The sequence below is a fragment of the Lissotriton vulgaris genome, chromosome 5 (genome assembly GCF_964263255.1).
Source record: "Lissotriton vulgaris chromosome 5, aLisVul1.2, whole genome shotgun sequence".
NCBI lineage: Eukaryota > Metazoa > Chordata > Amphibia > Caudata > Salamandridae > Lissotriton > Lissotriton vulgaris.
Genome location: NC_141693.1, coordinates 1,123,883,495 through 1,123,904,889, shown reverse-complemented (window position 1 = coordinate 1,123,904,889; position 21,395 = coordinate 1,123,883,495). Strand labels below are relative to the sequence as shown.

Here is a 21,395-nt window from a genome sequence, read left to right as displayed (position 1 = left end):
CATGCATGCCTCTTACCACACAATTTTGTGGTAAATACATGATTGGTAATGGAACCATGTGTGCTAAAGATCACACCCCTGCCTCCAGCCCGGAAAACTCTCTCCTTTTCCTCCACCCCACCCTGAGTCCTAAAAATTAACCCCACGCCCTAAAACTACCGCAGCCGGAGCCCCCCACGCTGAGCCCTAAAAACTGTTCCTTAATTCTGAAGTACCCTGACCAGCCCCCGCTCCCAAAAGCCTAAAACTGCCCCAGCTCACTCAAACTTGTCATTTTCTCACGTTTGAGCCCTAAAAACTGTACCGCGCCCTAAAAGCTACCCCAACCCCAACCACCACACTGAGCGCTAAAAACTGACCCTACATCTGTAAACTACCCTGACCCAGCCCACCTGTCCTGAGGCCTAAAACTGCCCCAGCCCTGAAAACTGTCACTTCTCCTGCCCTGCCCTGAACCCTACAAACTTACTCCATACCCTAAAAACTACCCCGAACCCTGCCCCCCCTGCCCTGAGCCCTAAAAACTGTCCCCAACACCAGGGCCGGTCCTAGGCATGGGCGGTATGGGCAGCTGCCCAGGGCCTCGCGCTCAGGGGGCCCCGCCGCCAGCCCCACAGAGTAGACCACAGAGCAGGGGGCCCAATATGAAATGGGGGGAAAGCGCTGCGCGCACTAGCGCAGGCAGTAAGGCACTTAGAGGGGCCTGTTATATTCTAGTATTAGATCATTCTTGGAATGATCATAGGTCATGTAGAATGTTTAGCATGTAATGTAGAATGTGGTGAATAGGTATGATCAGTTGGAGATGTCCTGCTGACTGTGGATGTTAAAGCTGTCCTATCTCTGCAAATAAACTACTTGGATTTACACCACGTGTGAACATCTTGAACGATTCACAACATAATTACTGGCGACGATCGGGAGAACAAGTAGAGGAGTTAAGGACAGCGCTCACATTTGGAAAATATTATTTCAACGACAGGAGCCCCTTTCTTGAGGTATTTCCGCTCCTTGTTTTTTTAATATGCGGATAACCTTTGTGAGCAAGGTGGTTACTCTGCAGCATCTAATCTTCAAATCTCGTATTTTTTTTTATTTTTAACGTTTTTCATCGATTTGAAGAACAGCCGAGACCGAAAGCATTTCGGCGAGTTAAGCTACTGTCTACCGTGGCCCCCACAGACTGGAGCCACAACAGTGAGTAGTTCATAACTAAAAAAAAAAAAAAAAAAAATAGCGGAGTTTGTACTTGCATTTGATATCTCCGTATCTCCGTTGGTTGGTGCATTTTTTTAAACGCTGCGAGTTGCGCACCCGCTGTGGCATTTTTTGATCGTGTGTCATAGCAACACACTCAAGACTCCATTTTCCACTCCATGTTTCCGCAACTGTGAGCAACCTTCCGGCGGACTAACGCAGTGCATGTTGGGTAGTGTCTTGTCACCTGATTGACGTCTGACGTCAGCAACGTGCCGCCATTTTGTTCATTTTCATCGTATTTCTCACAACCACGGAGCATTTGTTCTCAACAAGATAGCTTTCTCGCCGAAAACACCAGAAAATTAATTTTCACAGAAATCGACTACCATTACACATCCAACAAGGTAATAACTATTAAAAAAAAATATATATATATATATTTTTTTTCTCTATCTTTTGTGGTAATTACAATGTCCAATATTGCTGCTCCACCTCATTTTTTACAAACTGCTGGCGAACCGAGTATTGAGTGGGATTTATGGTACCCAATGTTCTTAGCCTATGTTGATGTACTAGAGAAAGATGGGTGTTCAGCAAAACGCAAGCTAGCTCTCCTCAGACACTGTCTTGGAGGAGCAGGAATCAAAGAATTTGATAACCTTCCACCCATTGAAGGTGCTGGAGACATTGATGTTTTTGAAAAGGCTTCTAGACAAATGAAAGTCCGTTTTGGCAGAAAAATAAATACAGTCATGGAACGTTTTAAGTTTTATTCCCGCGTCCAGAAACTAGATGAATCGATTGAAGACTATGTTTCTGCCTTACGTTCATTAGCTTGTTCTTGCGCATTTGAGACTATTTCTTACGAACAAGTCCTACGAGATCAAATAATGATGCGCACAAAGAGCAAGAAAATCCAGGAGAGACTTTGGCTGGGCACGGAATCTTCTCTAAGTGCTGTCATTAACATTGCGAAAGGGATTGAGCAATCAGAACTGTTTGTTTCTGAGATTAGGGGCCAGACATCTAAATCACAAGTCCCTGAAACTGAAGTTGCATTAGTGAAAGGTCAATCCACTTCCTCTGGTCCTAATAAGTTTCCTTCCAAGAAAGACAATGAGAAAAAATTTCCAGATAATAGGAATGTTACAGATAATAAGTTTTCTTACAGGAGAAATGTATCTTGTTATAGATGTGGTAGTTCAAACCATTTAGGGAATTACCGGGGATGTCCAGCATGGGACAGAGTATGTGTCAAGTGTAAGAGAAAAGGTCATTTTGCTAATGTGTGTCGTTCTTCTCAAAGGGTTAACTACATCTCTCAGGAAGAAGAGGAAGTTTTACAGAGTTTTAATTGTATTTTGTCTGTAGATGAGTCGGAACAAAAAGAATTCCCCTCTTATACTATTTTGATCGATAATCAACCCATTCATTTAATGATGGATTCATGTTCATGGTATTCCATTATTGGTTTGAGTCTTTTCAAAAGTTTTTGGGGTGATAGAAAATTATCATATCCTGACATTTCTCCAGGTGGTTATTCTGGGCAAAAAATAAATATTGAAGGTTTTTTTTGGGCTGATATTCAAGTAGAAGATAGGTACACCAAAGGGAAAGTGTACGTAGCTACCAAAGGTGTCGCCATCCTAGGGTGGCCACATCAGGGGTTATTGGGGATCAAACTCAACCCTAATGCCAATCCTCAAGTGTATTTGGGTGATCCATCCATATTAAGCATTAGTGATTTAGGTGATAATGTTTCTTTTGTTGAAGACACTAAAAAAAAAATTCCTGAAGTTTTTAGAGATACACTTGGAAAATTTACAGATTTTAAACACAAGATTATTCTTAACGATAATGCTGTCTCAGTTAGACACAGGGTCAGAAATGTTCCCCTAGCTTACCGTGAAAAACTTAAGGAAATATTGGGGGATCTAGTGTCTAAACATATCATAGAGCCAATAGAGTCCTCTCCTTGGGTTTCTCCCGTAGTTTTGTCCCTTAAGAGTTCTGGTGAGCTCCGCCTATGTGTGGATCTCCGCAGCTTAAATAAAGAAATATGGATTGATAAACACCCTCTCCCGAATATTCATGAACTGATTTCCTCACTCACTGGTGCCACTGTATTTTCCACAATTGATTTGGCCAGTGCCTACCACCAGGTTGACTTGCACGAAGAATCAAAGAAATTGACGGCTTTTGTAACTCCAGAGGGCATGTTTCAATACTTGAGGATGCCTTTTGGACTTGCCAGTGCTGCCTCTGTCTTTCAACGTTTGATGAAAGAAGTTCTTACCGATTGTAGTGGAGCTATTGCGTTCCAAGACGACATACTAATTTTCGGTAAAGATCTTAAAGAACATGATCACAATCTACATAGTGTATTATCAAACGTCCAGAGAAAAGGTCTTACTTTGAAATTTAACAAGTGCAAATTTAGACAACCGAAAGTGGAGTACCTTGGGCACGAGATTTCTAAAGATGGCATCAAACCGAAGTTTAATCACGTTAAAAGCATTACTGATGCTCCTATTCCTTCTTCTAAAGAGCAGTTACTGTCTTTCTTAGGACTTACTGAGTTTTATGGCAAATTTGTTAAAGACTATTCCACTATCGTGCACCCTTTACGGTCATTATTGAAAAAGCAAGCAAAATTAATATGGGGTAAGGAACAACAATCTTCCTTTGACACTTTAAAAGGTAAAATCATCAATGCTCCTTTCCTGAAACCTTTTTCAGTCCATAATGAATGTATAGTGTGTGTGGACGCGAGCAATGTGGGCCTAGGTGCAGTCTTGATGCAAAAAGATCGTTCAGGTGAAAGTGTGGTATCTTATGTATCCAGAACATTGCGTGATGCCGAATTTAACTATTCCACAATAGAGAAGGAGCTTCTCGTTTGCACATGGGCGACCCAGCATTTTCGCCAATTTCTTTGGGGGACAAAATTTACACTAAGGACTGATCACAAACCACTTGTAAATATGTTGTCAGCTGGTGGTGGAAGAACTCTTACTGCTCGTCTTGCACGTCTTGCTGCTAAATTGCAGGAATATCGTTGCGAGGTGGTTTATGTCCCTGGACGTTCTAATGTGCATGCAGATTGCATGTCGCGTTTTCCTATCAGTAATTTTTCTGGCAAGGATATCTCTGACGAGTGTGATGTAGCATTCACCTTGAGTGATGTTAATTTAATCGCTGGGAAGGATCAAGAAAACCTTATAACCGAGACTAGTTGGGCTGCTGCCATGGGTCAAGATGTGGCTCTTGAGAAAGTTAAAGTTTTTTTGAAAAATGGTTGGCCTGAGGAAAAGAGAATGAGTGGTGATTTGGCCTCCTTTTATAAGGTAAAGGACGAATTAATGGAAATTGATGGTATGATATATAGAGAAGATAAAATTGTTCCTCCGAGTGGTATTAGAGACTCCATTTGTGATCTAGCCCATGAGGGCCATATGGGGATGTCTACCACTAAGAGGAGGATCAGGGAGTTTTATTGGTGGCCCAGTATGGATGCCATGATTGACAGATGGGTCAGAAATTGCTCTCCTTGTTCATTAAGTGATAAGTCTGTGAAACCCATTTCTGCTGGTATTTCGCCTGTTGAATTTGCCGTTGGACCTTGGAGGAAGTTAGGAATTGACATTATCGGTCCTTTTAATTATCAGTCGGGGAAGGATATGTTTGCTGTCATTCTTGTGGATTATTTTTCAAAATGGCCCGAATTGAAAATTGTCGATAAGGTTACCTCTGATGTCGTTGTGGAATTCTTGAATGAGGTCTTCTGTAGAGAGGGTTTGCCAGAAAAAGTAGTTTCTGATAATGGACCACAGTTTGTTAGTGAGATTTTTGTCTCGTTTCTGAAAACTTGTGGTATCCAACATAAAAGGGTTTCCAATTATTCTCCACAATCCAATGGCCAGGTGGAACGCTTTAACCGCGTAATTAAAGAATCTTGCCAATTAGCCTTGCGAAGTGGTCTGAAATGGAAAAGAGCTTTACAAGCCACTTTGTTTACTTATCGGATGTCTCCCAACTCTGTAACAGGACTATCTCCTTTTGAGATTTTGCGGTGTAGGAAGCCAGGCACTAAAGTTTTCCCTTGGTGGTTGAAGGCGAAGGATTCTGGGTATTCAGAATTAGATTTGAAGGAAGGTAGAAATCGTGTTTGTAAATACCAAGAAAAGATGTTACAGAACTTCCCTCAGAAGAATACTTCCAAAATATCTGTAGGTGATCTAGTTAGAGTGAAGTTTGGTGGTATAATTCCTAAGGGTGTTTCCAGATGGTCCTCGCCTGTTATTGTCACGGAAGTTTTCAGCAAAGCTGTTAGAGTGGAAGGTGGGAAAATCTGGAATTTCAGACGCATTTCGATTTGCAAATCTGATGTTTCAAAGCAGCAAAGGAATGTTTGTTCTGATGTGAAGTCCCAAGGGAGTAAACCGTTGTCTGAGATTGATTCAGGCCTTCCTGGATCACATGAAGTCTTTGACAGCTTGCATTCTCCCTATGTTCCCCAGCTGAACAATAATGTTTTTCCACAGGTTGCTTCTTCTGTGGATGAAGTTGTTCCTGATGAATGTACTCTGGATTGCAATTTAGAACCTGTTGTGCGTAGCAGTTCTAGGGTGAAACATTTTCCTGGAAAATTCAAGGATTTTTTATGTTCTTAAAGAGACTTGGGGAACAAAGTATACCTGACATGTAAATAAATTATTATTATTAGTATTATCATTTTTTTTTTCTTTTGTTTTTTTTGTTTCTTTAAGGGGGGAGGTGTGTTATATTCTAGTATTAGATCATTCTTGGAATGATCATAGGTCATGTAGAATGTTTAGCATGTAATGTAGAATGTGGTGAATAGGTATGATCAGTTGGAGATGTCCTGCTGACTGTTGATGTTAAAGCTGTCCTATCTCTGCAAATAAACTACTTGGATTTACACCACGCGTGAACTTCTTGAACGATTCACAACAGGGCCTCACATCTTCCCTTTCGCCCGGGGCCTCAGAAAGCCTAGGACCGGCTCTGCCCAACACATTTAAAGTACCCAGACCCCTTGCCATGGGCCCTCAAACTCGTCCCTACTCTGTTAACAAGCCCAACCCCCTCTCCCAAGCCCTAGAAAACGATCCCACCCTGAAAAACTAGCCCCCCAACCCCAAGACCCAGCCCCAATTACCTCCTTGCGTCCTCTCCTGATCCTTTCTGTTCCTGTCTTCTTGTGGCCGCCCATCCGTCTGCATCTAGACTGCGCATTGCCTCAACCATGTATAAGTGTTAGTAAGGCATATGTGTGGTTAAGGCAAGCCTGGTTTGTATTGCGGAAAAACGGCACGTGTGACTGAGCCTTCGTTGTTAAGGTCATTTCCCATATACTTTGAGTGACTTCTCGGCTCTGTAGACTGCTCTCTATATCTGAATGCAACAAATCAATCACCTTGCCTTTAGGAAAAACTATACACAAAAGCTTCATAACCAGGAAGGGCCTGAGGCTACTCAGACTGAATTGATGCTATATGTATGCACTTAATTAATATTAGCAGCTGTTATGTCTACTTATATCCAATATGAACTTTTTTTTAAACTTTATTTTCTTTTACATCAACCGTGACACGTTGTATAAAAATAATCTGTCAACAATGCAGCTGTATATAACATCACACCATATCCATGATGATTCATCTTTCGGTTAGCTGTCAACTACATAATTCACAAACCATGGAGGCTATATGGGACACAATATGCAGTGTACAAATGAAATCGAGAGGTCCCTGCCGACAATTCTCACCCCTATAATACAAACCGATAATGTTAGTTGTTTTCGCTTTCAGAATCAACACATGTAATAATGTCATACAATTGCAATACAATAACAGGACATAAAGGCCAGCAAAAAAATGTATTCCTTATATTCAATAGGAACTTCAAGGCTGGACTTTGTTGTTGTGAATAACCACATATAACTCAGTTTCTGATACATTATGCAATCTGTGATACAAAGGTATATCTTGGTACACTGTATCTCTTCAAGATGGGAATTTAGGCCTTGGTTAGTACCACCTGCTGTAAATTTTCATTTGATGAAGAACATGTTTTCACAAAAAGTCAACACTCCTTTAACTAAATGAGAACAGAAATGGAGGAACCAGAACAAGAGAGGCTTGAACTAGAGACCTCTTTTGGAAGTAAGAGAGCAATCCCTATGTTAGTTACAAATGGAAGCAAATCAGAAGGATGCATCAAACCAAGGTACCTAACTGAATGGGTTTCCTACATAAAAAATGTTCAATGTTTTGCTGACCGTTCTTTCCATCCAAATTATCTACTTCTGCCAAACCAAAGATTTCCAAACTTTCTCCTCATCTGAACTACCCTAAGTGCTGCCAGAAAGCCTGCCACAAAACCCTCCCTGCAACTTACACAACCATCATATGCAGCCTCCCTGCCTACTTGTAGGCAAAGGCAGCATCTTTTTTTTCCACAGCACCATGTTGCAGTATTTCAGTTTTTTTATCCCACATGTGTTATTCTGACGGACCACACACTGTTTCTCACCTCATGATGTCCAACTGTCTTTTTGTGATTGAAATAAACTAAAACCAGATCTTCATACTCTTAGAATCAATGAGGTGCAGTGTGACAACAGCATCCCATGCAAACAGTATGAGATGAGAGTTGGGGAAATGGAAAACTTAAATACAAGATCCTCAGACCCACCTCCAACCATTATAGAGGGAATTATCTCATGCTGTGCCATACATGTATTAAGAGTGGAGACATGTAAGTGCAAGCCTATATCTCTCTATAATGGCTTTACCATTGAAGTACTCTATAAGAGATGGGTGGTCCAAAGGATAACAGAGGACTTGCACCTGGTTACACCCAGGTTACTAGCTCCATTATGGTACCACCTAATTATGTCAGGTTTAGTGTCAAATAACAAGCCTTCTCTCCCTTGACACTAATCTGGCATCAAGGGGAGACTCACATGCACCCAGGTGGCTATCTAGGGGTTGCCCTTCTGGTTACCCTAGCTGACATGTTTTGATTGGCAGGCCCAGCTTTTTCCACCCCAGCTGCCACTAAGCGAGTCTTCTGAACTCCTGTCAGGTAGATTGAGCACTCCCAGGAGTCAGAACAAAGACTTGGGCAGGAAGGAAGTCACACCTCCATCCTCACAAGGGGGCTAGTGAAGTGACACATCAGAGCGGTGAGCTTCAAAGGATGCCCTGCCTCTGATATGCATCTTGGCTGTTGCCTTAATGAGGACACAGCCCACCTCTTACCCCAGGCACCCTTGGACCAAACCAAGGTGGAAAATTAGGTATGCAGTTTGTATTCACCTCCAGGAAGGCTGGACACACCTCTAGAGTGAGCAGCCTGATCTGTACACTTAAAATTGATTTATGCCATCTTTAGGAGTGCTAAAATAGTGGTCTCTGGGTAGAAAAGGTGACCTACACCACCAGATGTGATCACCTCAGTGGCGGATTAGCTGTAAGGGACTAGCTGCCTATTGGTTGCTAGCTCCCACACTCCTGATTTGCCAAAATCCAGGATTTAAGGGAACCCCTCACACCAGAACCTCAGTTCTGACTGACTTGTATGTATTGCGATTTATATAGCGCACGTATCACCCGAAGGCATCAAGGCGCTTGCCTTGGGAACCCGTCCTGGTATTCCCCTGTGAGATATCCACAAAGTGAAAGCCAGGCATCCCGCCGCGAGGGGCTGTAGTGGAGATTAAGCAAGCTATTGCCCAGAGTCGCAGAGTGTGAACCCGTGAGTCGAGTAGGCACTGGAACGAGAATTATCAAGTCTGTGGAATATTTGAGCCCAAGACCCGCCGAGGCGGGGAATTGAACCCTGGTCCAGGACCGATCTCAGCTTTCGGGTCTGCTGCCTCTAACCCCTGAGCCACACTTCTCCACTTCAAAGAAGGACCAAGAGGAGACCTGTGTCATCGACAACAGGACTTTGTCCACCGGCATAAAACAAAAGAGGGATATTCTCTGGGGCACCAGACTTGGAATTGAGTATATGACCCTCTTCCTTGGCTAAGACTCAACACTCCGGAAGAGAGACCCTTTTGGAAGCCAGAAGCGCCCTCCAACTCCCCTGGACAGGTGGGACCAGTCCCCTGCAAAGTGCAGGTAAAACAATGCTCAGGAACCAAAGAACAGCTGCCCCATTGGGCCCTCTGAGGGATCACCCAAAGTTAAATGGTTGAGTGCATTCTGAAAGTTGCAGTCTGGCTGTCACTGAAGTTTGAAGCCGCTCCCGCACTCCCCTGACCTCAAGACGTCGAAGTTCATTTAAGGTACTTTTACTACTACCAAGGCTTGTTGGTCACTAGTCCGGGAACCGACCCCTTAACTTGACGCTGCATTACGAGGGCATCACGCAATACCTACAACCAATGTCAGCAACCACCCTCCTCTTATGATTCTGCATCCTCTTTCTGGCAGCACCGTCTCTATGGGAAAAGTAGCTTTACTGCGGGTCCCATGTAGGACCACTGACAGCCAGGATAACGACTGCACCCGGGATCCACAGGCCAGGTAAAATTGAACTGACTGTTGAGGCCTGGTCCTGGGACCCCTACCACCTCTACCCTGCGAGGGTGGAACTTTAAGTGACTGATTGTCACTAGTAGTTTTTCCCATTGACCGCAATGTTAAATGACCAGCAGCTGCTACTCCGCAATGGCAGAGGAGTGTCGCCCCACTGGCTCAGAGCCAGCAGCTGAAAAATAAAACAATATTGTGCTATTATTTTATTTTTCAGCTGCTGGCTGAGCCAGCATGTGCAGGGAGGGACAGGTCCGGGGCATGGGAGGAGAGAGGAGGAGTGAAAGGTGCACTTTTAAGTGTGCATGTCAGCCTGGCTGGCCGTCTCAGCCGGACAAACTGACATGCTCACTTAGATTTCTCCAACTCGGCTGTATTCCACAGCTGGGTTATAGAAACAACACAGACTCTCTGCGCCAGAGCGAGCGCTAATCCAACCCGCTCAGGCCAATCCCCAAGTTGCTCTTATGGTTGAGAGCAGCACGGGAAGTGGATGGGAAGTCCATGATGCTAAGCCAGGGACTGCGGTGAACAGGAACAGAGGAGTGCAAGGCGGCTGGCAGCACCAGTTAAGTCTTTTATTTGTTATTTTTAACCCCCCACTGTGCAGTCCCCTCTTAGTGCTCCCCAGGCCCCCTCCATCCGCCCACCACTCCTTATCTTTGTCAGCTGCCACTGTAAATGACAGCTGTTTTTAATGCATCTATTTGTCATCCCTTTGAACATCTATAACTCTGGGTTATATGTATGTTAAAAAGTTCGCTTTGGTGTCTAAAATTATATAAAATAGCTTTATTTTTATAAATTGGTGTCGAATTTCTGTTGACTCATCTCAATTACTTACGAACCAATATGGTATTGTAAAAAGGCTTAACACATGTTCCTCCAATAAAGTCTGACTACTCTTTTCCACACTACCAGGATGGAGCTAAGGGTTTTTTGATGTGAATCCAAGGATCATCTTTGAGTCATTTTGATAATATTGCATGGTAAGGTTACCCAACCATACCACATAATCCTCCCCTTTCCTACAGTAAGTGTTCCTAAAAGACCCTGGAACATCTTTAAGATGTACTCAGTTTGCTTTCAGTTTGTCCCCATTAACTGCAAACATAAGAAGTCCAAAGAAAAGAGAGAGACCGTCCAGCGAAACCAAATGCTCCTCAAAATTTGCCAGTAATATCCCTGAGTCACAGTATCTGAAACTGCTAACTTTGGGAATTCTGCTTTTTTGGTGCCGCATCACTGACTGATGACTTGAAACAGCCATAATCGAGGTTCGCCTTGCCATAATGTTGAACAGTGCACACTGTAGAAAAAAATATTGCCCAAGGACCACACAGCAAACAGTTTCATGAAGGAGCATTCCAGGATGTACCTCACTCATGGAAGCAAACACAAAGGTTTCTTATGAGGAACCCTGACCAAAGGCCATTTTTTTAGATCATGAAACCTTTCATTGGGTCAGCATGAAAATACAGAAGGTGCATTGACATGTGCCAACGAACAATGCATTGGGATTTTTATACTGGTCTCATAAAAGTATAAAAAGGAACATGCATTGACGATTCTGCATGTAAATGAAATAGAAAGAATCTTACTGCCACCACTCTAGCAACACTTACATCCCCTGCACCAGCCACTTCATCTGCTACCCCAGGCATGCCACACTCTACATTTTATCCTAGAGGCTAAATCCCACGCCCCTAGGAAGACATAGCAAATAAGAGAGAGTTTAGCATCATGAAAATTTGAAATAAGCAAATAACCTACTGGCAACCATTTCCCAATGTCGCCGGTGTGAAGCCATCCATCTGCGTCAAGAGCTTCTGCCGTTTTCTCTGGGTCCTTGAGGTAGCCTTTGAACACATTGGTTCCTTTAATGCAGATCTGTGTATAGATAAAAAAACATTGAAGTTGGGTCCTTGGTTTAGGTTTTCCTTTGGCCCCGACCATACCATGAGAGAAATATTTACCTCTCCTTCCCCGTTGGCTGAGAAATAGTTCATGTCTGGCACGTCATCCAGTTTGACAATGTTGCAAGGAACAGGTGTGCCAACATGGCCTGAAATAGGAACACATGTATGCTATAAGTAATATACACTTTATCTAGAACATATTTGATCACTGGTGAATCTGAAATCTGAAATCGGTTACCTTGCTTTTCCTTCCTGCTAGCCTTTTCTATCCACAATTGTGTGGTGCTAATTTAAGTTCACTGCTCTTATTTGATGGGTTTTCTCCCTAGTCTTGAGTTATGTCCCACCCAAGAAGCATTTATGTCTCACCAAGTTTTGATTGGACTATTCGCATCCTTGCAGTGATGATGAGATGAGATATTACCATGCACGTCAGCACGTGGAACCATTCTCTGCTTAATGTGTAATATGATATGTCCCAGTCCCAAACATTTGCTCACAAGTTGTTAGCAGCATTGCCAGCAGAGGCTCCTCAGTAATGGCGGAGGGACATCACCCCATTGCCCAGAGCCAGCAGATGATAAATAAAATAATAATAATACAATGTTATAATTATTTTATTTATCACTGTCTGAGACGAGCTTTGAGTATAGGGCGGGGGTTGGCCGGGCATGGCAGGGAAGAGGAGTACGGTACACTTATAAGTGCGCATGTCAGTTTGGAAGGCCGTCTTAGGCCAGCTAAACAAACATGAACACTTATGTTTCTCCAACCCAGCTGTGTTGCACAGCTAAGTTGGAGAAAAGCCACAGGCTCCCAGGCACTGTTTGAGCCCCATCTTCTGCAGTGAGGAATACCAAGGATGCATAGTCTTTATTCTAACTCATGCATATTCAATCCATCTTTTAATCATCATCATTATCATCCTTTATTCTTGATTCTAACTCATGTATATTTAATCCATCACCAGACACTCTCTGCACCAGCCACGGCCCGTGTAGGGTGTTCCAATGGGCGGTGACGTGGGGCCGGGGAGGGGCAGGGTGAAAAATACGGGAATTGGACGATTACAGGTAAGTAACGTAAAAAATAAATAAAACGAATTTCGTTTAGCGTGCTGCAACGCCAAATGCGATGCAGCACGCGCAACAAAGTTATTTTTATTTATTTTTTACGTTACTTACCTGTAATCATCCGTTTCCCGTATTTTACAACCCCCCACCCTGCCCCTCCCCGCCCCACGTCACCGCCCGGTGGAACGCCCTACACGGGCCGTCGCTGCCCTGCGCTGCTGTTTCACTCCTGCACATTGTTTTTCGCCCTTGTTTTCTCATTTTGCCACTGTTTTTCTGACTTTCTTTTGCTTCTTCTTTCCTCTTTTTATGTTTTTCTCTCTCTTGTTTTGGGCCAAAGTCTGATGAAGAAAAATAAGTAATGATGCTCAAGAATGAGCGTGGGTGGTCCCCACCTACAACCACTGGCTCCCAAAATGCACCGTTTTTTCTATGTGTGCTTCTAAGTCCATGTAGTTGTGAGTTCCTGTGTGCACTTTGTCATGACATTCTGTATTTTAGGTAAGGAAAAGGGTGCACATGCCATGCAAATGGTGCTTTACATAATGTTGCAAAGCAGAAACTTGCTTTTTCAATGATGCATTGCACAGTGGGAACCTGTGGTGTACATATTGTAACAATGTGGACACTCAGTATGATAACGGTGCTGTACACAGTGAGAATGTTACAGTGGTGCAGCACCTGTGGTTTATATATTTTAACAATGTGGACACTCAGTATGGTAAAAGTGCTGTACACAGTGGGAATGTTACAGTGGCGAGGCACCTGTGGTTTACATATTGTTACAATGTGGAAACTCAGTATGGTAACAGTGATGTACACAGTGGGAATGTTACAGTGGCGCGGCACCTGTGGTTTACATATTGTAACAATGTGGACACTCAATATGCTAACGGTGCTGTACACAGTGGGAATGTTACAGTGGCGCAGCACCTGTGGTTTACATATTGTAACAATGTGGACACTCAGTATGATAACAGTGCTGTGCACAGTGGGAATGTTACAGTGGCGAGGCACCTGTGGCTTACATATTGTTACAATGTGGAAACTCAGTATGGTAACAGTGCCATACACAGTGGGAATGTTACAGTGGCGAGGCACCTGTGGTTTACATATTGTAACAATGTGGACACTCAATATGCTAACCTTGCTGTACAAAGTGGTAATTTTAACAATGGTGCAGCACCCGTGGTTTATATATTTTAACAAGGTGGACACTCAGTATGGTAAAAGTGCTGTACACAGTGGGAATGTTACAGTGGTGAGGCACCTGTGGTTTACATATTGTTACAATGTGGAAACTCAGTATGGTAACGGTGCTGTACACAGTTGGAATGTTACAGTGGCGCGGCACCTGTGGTTTACATATTGTAACAATGTGGACACTCAATATGCTAACGGTGCTGTACACAGTGGGAATGTTACAGTGGCGCAGCACCTGTGGTTTACATATTGTAACAATGTGGACACTCAGTATGATAACAGTGCTGTGCACAGTGGGAATGTTACAGTGGCGAGGCACCTGTGGCTTACATATTGTTACAATGTGGAAACTCAGTATGGTAACAGTGCCATACACAGTGGGAATGTTACAGTGGCGAGGCACCTGTGGTTTACATATTGTAACAATGTGGACACTCAATATGCTAACCTTGCTGTACAAAGTGGTAATTTTAACAATGGTGCAGCACCCGTGGTTTATATATTTTAACAAGGTGGACACTCAGTATGGTAAAAGTGCTGTACACAGTGGGAATGTTACAGTGGTGAGGCACCTGTGGTTTACATATTGTTACAATGTGGAAACTCAGTATGGTAACGGTGCTGTACACAGTGGGAATGTTACAGTGGCGCAGCACCTGTGGTTTACATATTGTTACAATGTGGACACTCAGTATGGTAACGAACAAGTTACTTACCTTCGGTAACGCTTTTTCTGGTAGATACTATATCTGCCTGTGGATTCCTCACCTTGTGAATATCCCCCTTGCGTCAGCAACATTCGGAAATTCTTTTCGTAGCCTCGCGCCGACGTGGATAAGACTTCACAGAGATACGGCTCCGCTCACGACTCCGCTGACGTCACCGACGCCTATAATAGGCCCACGCCGGCGTGATGACATCAGTTCCGCCTTTTTTCCGTGCCATCGAGGCACACGGACGGACCAATGACAGTAGATATATACAAAGTATACACAGTACACAATAGTCAAGGCAAAACACACAGTGCAAAGCAAATGCAGGAAAGCAATTGAAACATTACCTTGACATCAAAATAAATATACATTACAGTACAATAACTCTGGCATAGAAGAGGGGACAACGGGGAGGCGGGTGGGTCAGTGAGGAATCCACAGGCAGATATAGTATCTACCAGAAAAAGCGTTACCGAAGGTAAGTAACTTGTTCTTCTGATAGATACATCTGCCGTGTGGATTCCTCACCTTGTGAATAGAGTCCGACAGCAGTCCCCACTCCCGGAGGAGGGTGTCCACTCTTCTAAACCAGGATATCCTGAAGGACAGAGCGCGCAGTGACCGTCCCTCCTCACTTCGGAATCCAAGCAGTAATGCTTCGCGAAAGTGTGGAGGGAAGACCAGGTTGCCGCCCTACAAATGTCCTCCACAGGAACACCTCTAGCCAAAGCTGAGGTTGACGACTTAGCTCTAGTTGAATGAGCTCTAATACCCTCTGGAGGTTCCTTACCGGCCAAAGAGTAGCAGATCTTAATACACAGAACGATCCATCTTGATAAAGTCCTTTTATGGACCGCTCTTCCCTTCTTGCAGCCAGCAAAGCCAATGAAGAGTTGATCATCCAAGCGACAGTCTTTAGTTCTGTCCAAATAAAAAGACACCGCCCTCTTAGGGTCCAGACGGTGCAACCTCTCCTCCTCCTTGGAAGGGTGCGGGGGAGGATAAAAGGTAGGGAGGGTAATGGATTGACCAAGGTGGAAAGGAGTCACCACCTTAGGAAGAAAAGCAGCCCTGGTCCTTAGAACCATCCGACAAGCATGTATGGTCAGGAACGGGGGCTTGGAACTAAGAGCTTGAAGCTCACTCACCCTCCTTGCCGAGGTAATTGCAACGAGGAAAACTGCCTTAAAGGTTAAAAGCCTCATAGGACATTTATGAAGAGGCTCAAAGGGAGAGCCCATCAGAAAAGTCAAGACAAGATTCAAGTCCCACTGAGGTACAATAAAAGGAGTAGGAGGGAACATGTTTACAAGACCCTTCAAAAACCTCAAAACTACAGGAGACTTAAAAAGAGAGGGCTGATCAGGCAAACAAATAAAAGCCGACAGCGCCGAAAGATAGCCCTTAACCGTGGCAACTGCAAGCCCCTGTTGCGCCAAAGAAAGAGCAAACCGGAGCACATCTGATAAATGGGCTCTCAATGGGTCAATATCATTCTCACCACACCAAACAACAAACCTAGACCATCTATAGACAGTCTTAGTGGAGTCACGCCTGGCAGACAAAATGACATCCACCACGTCAGGCGTGAGAGAATAGGAAATCAGGTTGCCCCGTTCAATAACCAGGCATGAAGGTGCAATGTCTGGAGGTGGGGGTGTAGAACCTGCCCCTCCATCTGAGAGAGGAGGTCTGCCCTGAGAGGGAGACGGAGCGGCGGGTGAGAGGAGAGGTGGAGTAGATCTGTATACCACACCCTTCTTGCCCAATCTGGGGCGACCAATATAACTTGGGCCCGGTCTTGGCGAATCTTCCTCAGAACCCGAGGAATCAAAGGTATGGGAGGAAACGCGTAAAGGAGTTGATTTCCCCAACTCAACTGAAACGCGTCCCCCAAGGCTCCTTGCATCGGATACTGGAGACTGCAGAATGACGGGCAGTGAGCATTCTCGCGAGTGGCAAACAGGTCCACCCGGGGAGTCCCCCACGTCCGAAAGACGTGACGAACCACCTCCGGGTGAAGCCTCCACTCGTGGTCGGCAGAGAACTGCCGACTGAGACTGTCTGCACGCACGTTCAGAACTCCGGCCAGATGATTTGCCATCAGACAAATCTGGTGGTCCTGAGCCCAGGACCAGAGACGCAGAGCCTCCCTGCAGAGACACTGCGACCCCACTCCTCCCTGCTTGTTGATGTACCACATCGCGGTCGTGTTGTCCGTCAGGACTTGGATCGACTGACCGCGAAGGGAAGGGAGGAAGGCCTTGAGTGCCAAACGTATCGCCCGCAACTCTAGAAGGTTGATGTGAAGCAACCTTTCCTCTGGAGACCAAAGACCCTTGACCTCCAGATCCCCCAGATGAGCACCCCACCCTAGAGTGGATGCATCCGCTATAACCGTGGCCACCGATGGAGGTAGATGGAAAAGCTTCCCTTGCGACAGATTGCCTTCCACGCTCCACCAAGACAGATCCGCTGCAGTTTCTCTGGAGATCTTCATCGACTCCCCGAGATCCCCGTTGTGCTGATACTACTGCCTGCGGAGACACCACTGGAGTGCCCTCATGTGCCAGCATGCATGGTTGACCAACAGAATGCAAGAAGCCATCAGACCGAGCAGGCGAAGGACCTTCAGGACTGGAACGACCGCTCCATTGTAAAATAAAGGAATCATTTCCTGAATGTCGCGAATCCTTTGAAGAGGAGGGAATGCACGACAAACAGTAGTGTCCAGTACGACACCTATGAACAGGTTGCGCTGGGAGGGCACCAGGTGAAACTTGGGTACATTTATCGAAAAACCCAACCTGAACAACAACTGAGTTGTCTCTTGCAGATGATGGAGCACCTTCTCTGACGACTCCGCTTTGATCAGCCAGTCGTCCAAATAAGGGAACACAGGTATCCCCGACCTTCTGAGATGAGCTGCCACCACCGCCATCACCTTGGTGAAGACTCGAGGCGCAGTAGTAAGACCAAACGGAAGGACCGCAAACTGGTAGTGCTGCGACCCAAACGTGAAACGGAGATACTTTCTGTGCAACTTCAGGATGGGTATGTGGAAATACGCATCCTGCAAGTCGAGCGACACCATCCAGTCTCCTTCCATCAACGCTTGAAGAACCTGAACAAGGGTGAGCACCTTGAATTTCTCCTGCTTCAGATAGAGATTCAAGATCCTGAGATCCAGGATTGGATGAAGCCTGCCATCCTTTTTGGGGATCAGGAAATACCGGGAGTAGCATCCCTGACCCCTCTCCTGCTCTGGGACCACCTCTGTCGCACCCTTTCGTAACAGAGTTAGAACCTCCTCCTGCAGAAGAGACAGATGTTCCTGGGTGCAAAAACCTTGACAAGGAGGGTAAACAGGGGGGAATTCCCGAAAGGGAAGGGCATACCCATTTTCTACAAGATTGAGAACCCAAAGATCTGTCGTAACCGATTCCCAATCCTGTAGAAAATGGGTAAGCCGACCCCCAACCGGACCCACATGATCCTGAATAGCGGATCTAGGGCTGCTTTTCTGCGGCAGGGGGGTTGGAAGAGGTGGACGAAGAGGAGGGCTGACGTCCACGAGGACGCGCTCTTTGCTTTCCCCTGTACGATCTGTACATTGAATTTTGCTACTGCTGCTGTTGCTGCTGCTGCTGTTGGCCTTGCCGGAAATTCCGAAAGGAGCGACCAAAGCCCCTGAACCTTCTGTTGGAAGAAGTGCCTCTGATCTGGAGACCCAAAGACTTAGCAGTTGCTCTGCAATCCTTGAATCTCTCAAGAGCCGCATCCGCCTTCTTCCCAAAGAGACCTGATCCATCAAAAGGAAGATCCAGCAAGGTCGCCTGAACATCAGCCGAAAAGTCCGATGACTTCAACCAGGCTGACCTCCTAGTGGCGACAGCAGTGCCCATAATTCGAGCCACAGAGTCGGCAGTGTCCAGACCACTTTGAATAACCTGGCGGGCTGCCGCCTGAGTGTCAGAAATCACCTGCTCAAAATCCTTGCGGATGGCGTCAGGAATTTTTGGGGCCAGGATACGCAAAGAGTCCATCAGAGCATGCACATACCTTCCCATAAGACATGTGGCATTAGTTGACTTCAACGCCATACTCGCCGATGAAAAGGTCTTTTTTGCAACCTGGTCCTGTTTCTTTGCTTCCTTCTCACAAGGAACCTGAGGAAAGGCACTAAGACTCTTCTTTGAACAGGCAGCCTGAATGGCCAGGCTCTCTGGCGAAGGATGAGAAGACAGAAAAGCCGGGTCCTCAGGAGCAGCCCTGTACCTCCTCGCAACACTTTTAGAAACCGCAGGAGCCGACAAAGGTTTCTTCCACACCTCCATTATAGGATCTGTCAAGGCATCATTGAATGGAAGTAAAGGCTCAACCACAGAATTCGATGAATGCAAGACCTCAGTGAGGATATTAGACTTGAACTCCACTGTAGGAAGAGTCAATTGAAGAAGCTCAGCAGCCTTCCTCATAACCAGATGGTAAGGCTGGATATCCTTAGAAGGAGCATCCGAGCCTGAGGGCAACTCCCATTCTGGAGAGAAATCAAGAGTTCCTGAATCCGCCAATTCCTCAAAACAGCTCTCTTCTAATTCACCTTCTTCAACATCAGACTGTGAATCCATGAATCTCTGCTCTTCCAAAAGGCGTTGAGCTTCCCTTCTGGATCTCTCCTTTACACGCCTCGCAGCCAGATCCACCTGCGGCTCCGACGGATTCGGGGCCGGCGCCGGTATCGAATCCGATGGCACAGAAGAATGCCCTCGAGGACGATCAGGAGCAGGCGACGCTGGAATCGGCATCGACGACTTCGGCGGAGCCGGGAACTGCCAATGCGGCGTCGGAGCCGGCATGTAAGGCATAAACGGAGCCGGAGGATAGGAGTGAGGAACTACCCGGCTGAATGCCAAAGGACCCATGGGACCCGAAGGTGCACCAGAGGGGTACCATGCCCTTGAGAAGACGCCATACATAGCGTTAAGAAACGCTGAAGGGTCCTGGCCTGGAGCAGGAAAGGGCGGCTGAAAACCATCAGGCCGGTCCTGTGGAGGGATCGGATTCGGCTCATCAACAGGCGCAGAATCCACAACCTCTCGAGCCTCTTCCTCTTCACGGGCCGGGGACGGCGCCGGAGACGGATTCGGAACCGGAGAAGGATTCGGAGCCGGAGTGGGAGACCGCCCATGCGACTCGGAAGGTGAGGCCTCACCTTCATGCTCAGAGACTTCGAGAGTAACCACCTTCGAATGTACCTTCTTCGGTGACCTCGACCTCGAGCCCGACTCCTTACCAGACCGACGTCGGGACTCATGTCTCCTCTTCTTGTGCTTCTTCTTCGACTTCGAAACATGATACGATGCCGACTTCGAAGACGACCTCTCTCGAGAACCAGATCTCGACCTCGCCTTGGACTTCGACCTCGCCCTTCGAGAACGAGACCTCGACGACTTCTCCTTTCCAGCTTTCACCTTAGCAACCAGAAGTTTGGCTTCTCTCTCCCTCAGGGCCTTCGGATTCATCTTCCGACATGAAGAACAATCCTCCACATCATGGTCGGAACTTAAACACCAGATGCAGTCTTCATGGGGGTCGGTAATGGACATCATTTTACCGCACTCCCTGCAGGGCTTGAAGCCGGTCTTCTTGGATGACATCGTCGAAGAGACAGGATACAGAGAAGCAGAAATATGCAACAAAATGGCAACAATGTACCAGTAGACTACAGAGATTCCCGATAACCGTTAGCGTCGACGACGCGGAAAAAAGGGAACTGATGTCATCACGCCGGCGTGGGCCTATTATAGGCATCGGTGACGTCAGCGGAGTCGCGAGCGGAGCCGTGTCTCTGTGACGTCTTATCCACGTCGGCGCCAGGCTTCGAAAAGAATTTCCAAATGTTGCTGACGCAAGGGGGATATTCACAAGGTGAGGAATCCACACGGCAGATGTATCTATCAGAAAGTGCTGTACACAGTGGGAATGTTACAGTGGCGCAGCACCCGTGGTTTACATATTGTAACAATGTAGACACTCAGTATGGTAACTGTGTGGTACACACTGTGAATGTTACAGTGGCGCAGCACCTGTGGTTTACATATTGTAACAATGTGGACACTCAGTATGCTAACGGTGCTGTACACAGTGGGAATGTTACAGTGGAGCGGCACCTGTGGTTTATATATTGTAACAATGTGGACACTCAGTATGGTAACGGTGCTGTACACAGTGGGAATGTTACAGTGGCGAGGCACCTGTGGTTTACATATTGTAACAATGTAGACACTCAGTATGGTAACTGTGTGGTACACAGTGTGAATGTTACAGTGGCGCAGCACCTGTGGTTTACATATTTTAACAATGTGGACACTCAGTATGCTAACGGTGATGTACACAGTGGGAATGTTACAGTGGCGCAGCATCTGAGGAGGTTTACATATTTTAACAATGTGGACACTCAGTATGCTAACGGTGCTGTACACAGTGGGAATGTTACAGTGGCACAGCACCTGTGGTTTATATATTGTAACAATGTGGACACTCAGTATGGTAACGGTGCTGTACACAGTGGGAATGTTACAGTGGCACGGCACCTGTGGTTTATATATTGTAACAATGTGGACACTCAGTATGCTAACGGTGCTGTACACAGTGGGAATGTTACAGTGGTACGGCACCTGTAGTTTATATATTGTAACAATGTGGACACTC

General features: G+C 45.8%; 1 protein-coding gene across 1 annotated transcript in view; it reads right to left on the bottom strand.

Moving 5' to 3' along the window:
• The window catches only part of ACSL5 (acyl-CoA synthetase long chain family member 5), a 242,869-nt gene that overhangs the window by 28,417 nt on the left and 193,057 nt on the right, over positions 1-21,395 (bottom strand). Inside the window, exons 16-17 of the mRNA XM_086922789.1 lie at positions 11,750-11,838; positions 11,547-11,663 (exon numbers count right to left, since the gene is read on the bottom strand). Coding sequence (XP_086778915.1) covers positions 11,547-11,663; positions 11,750-11,838 — 206 coding nt within the window. The remainder of the gene's footprint in view (positions 1-11,546; positions 11,664-11,749; positions 11,839-21,395) is intronic.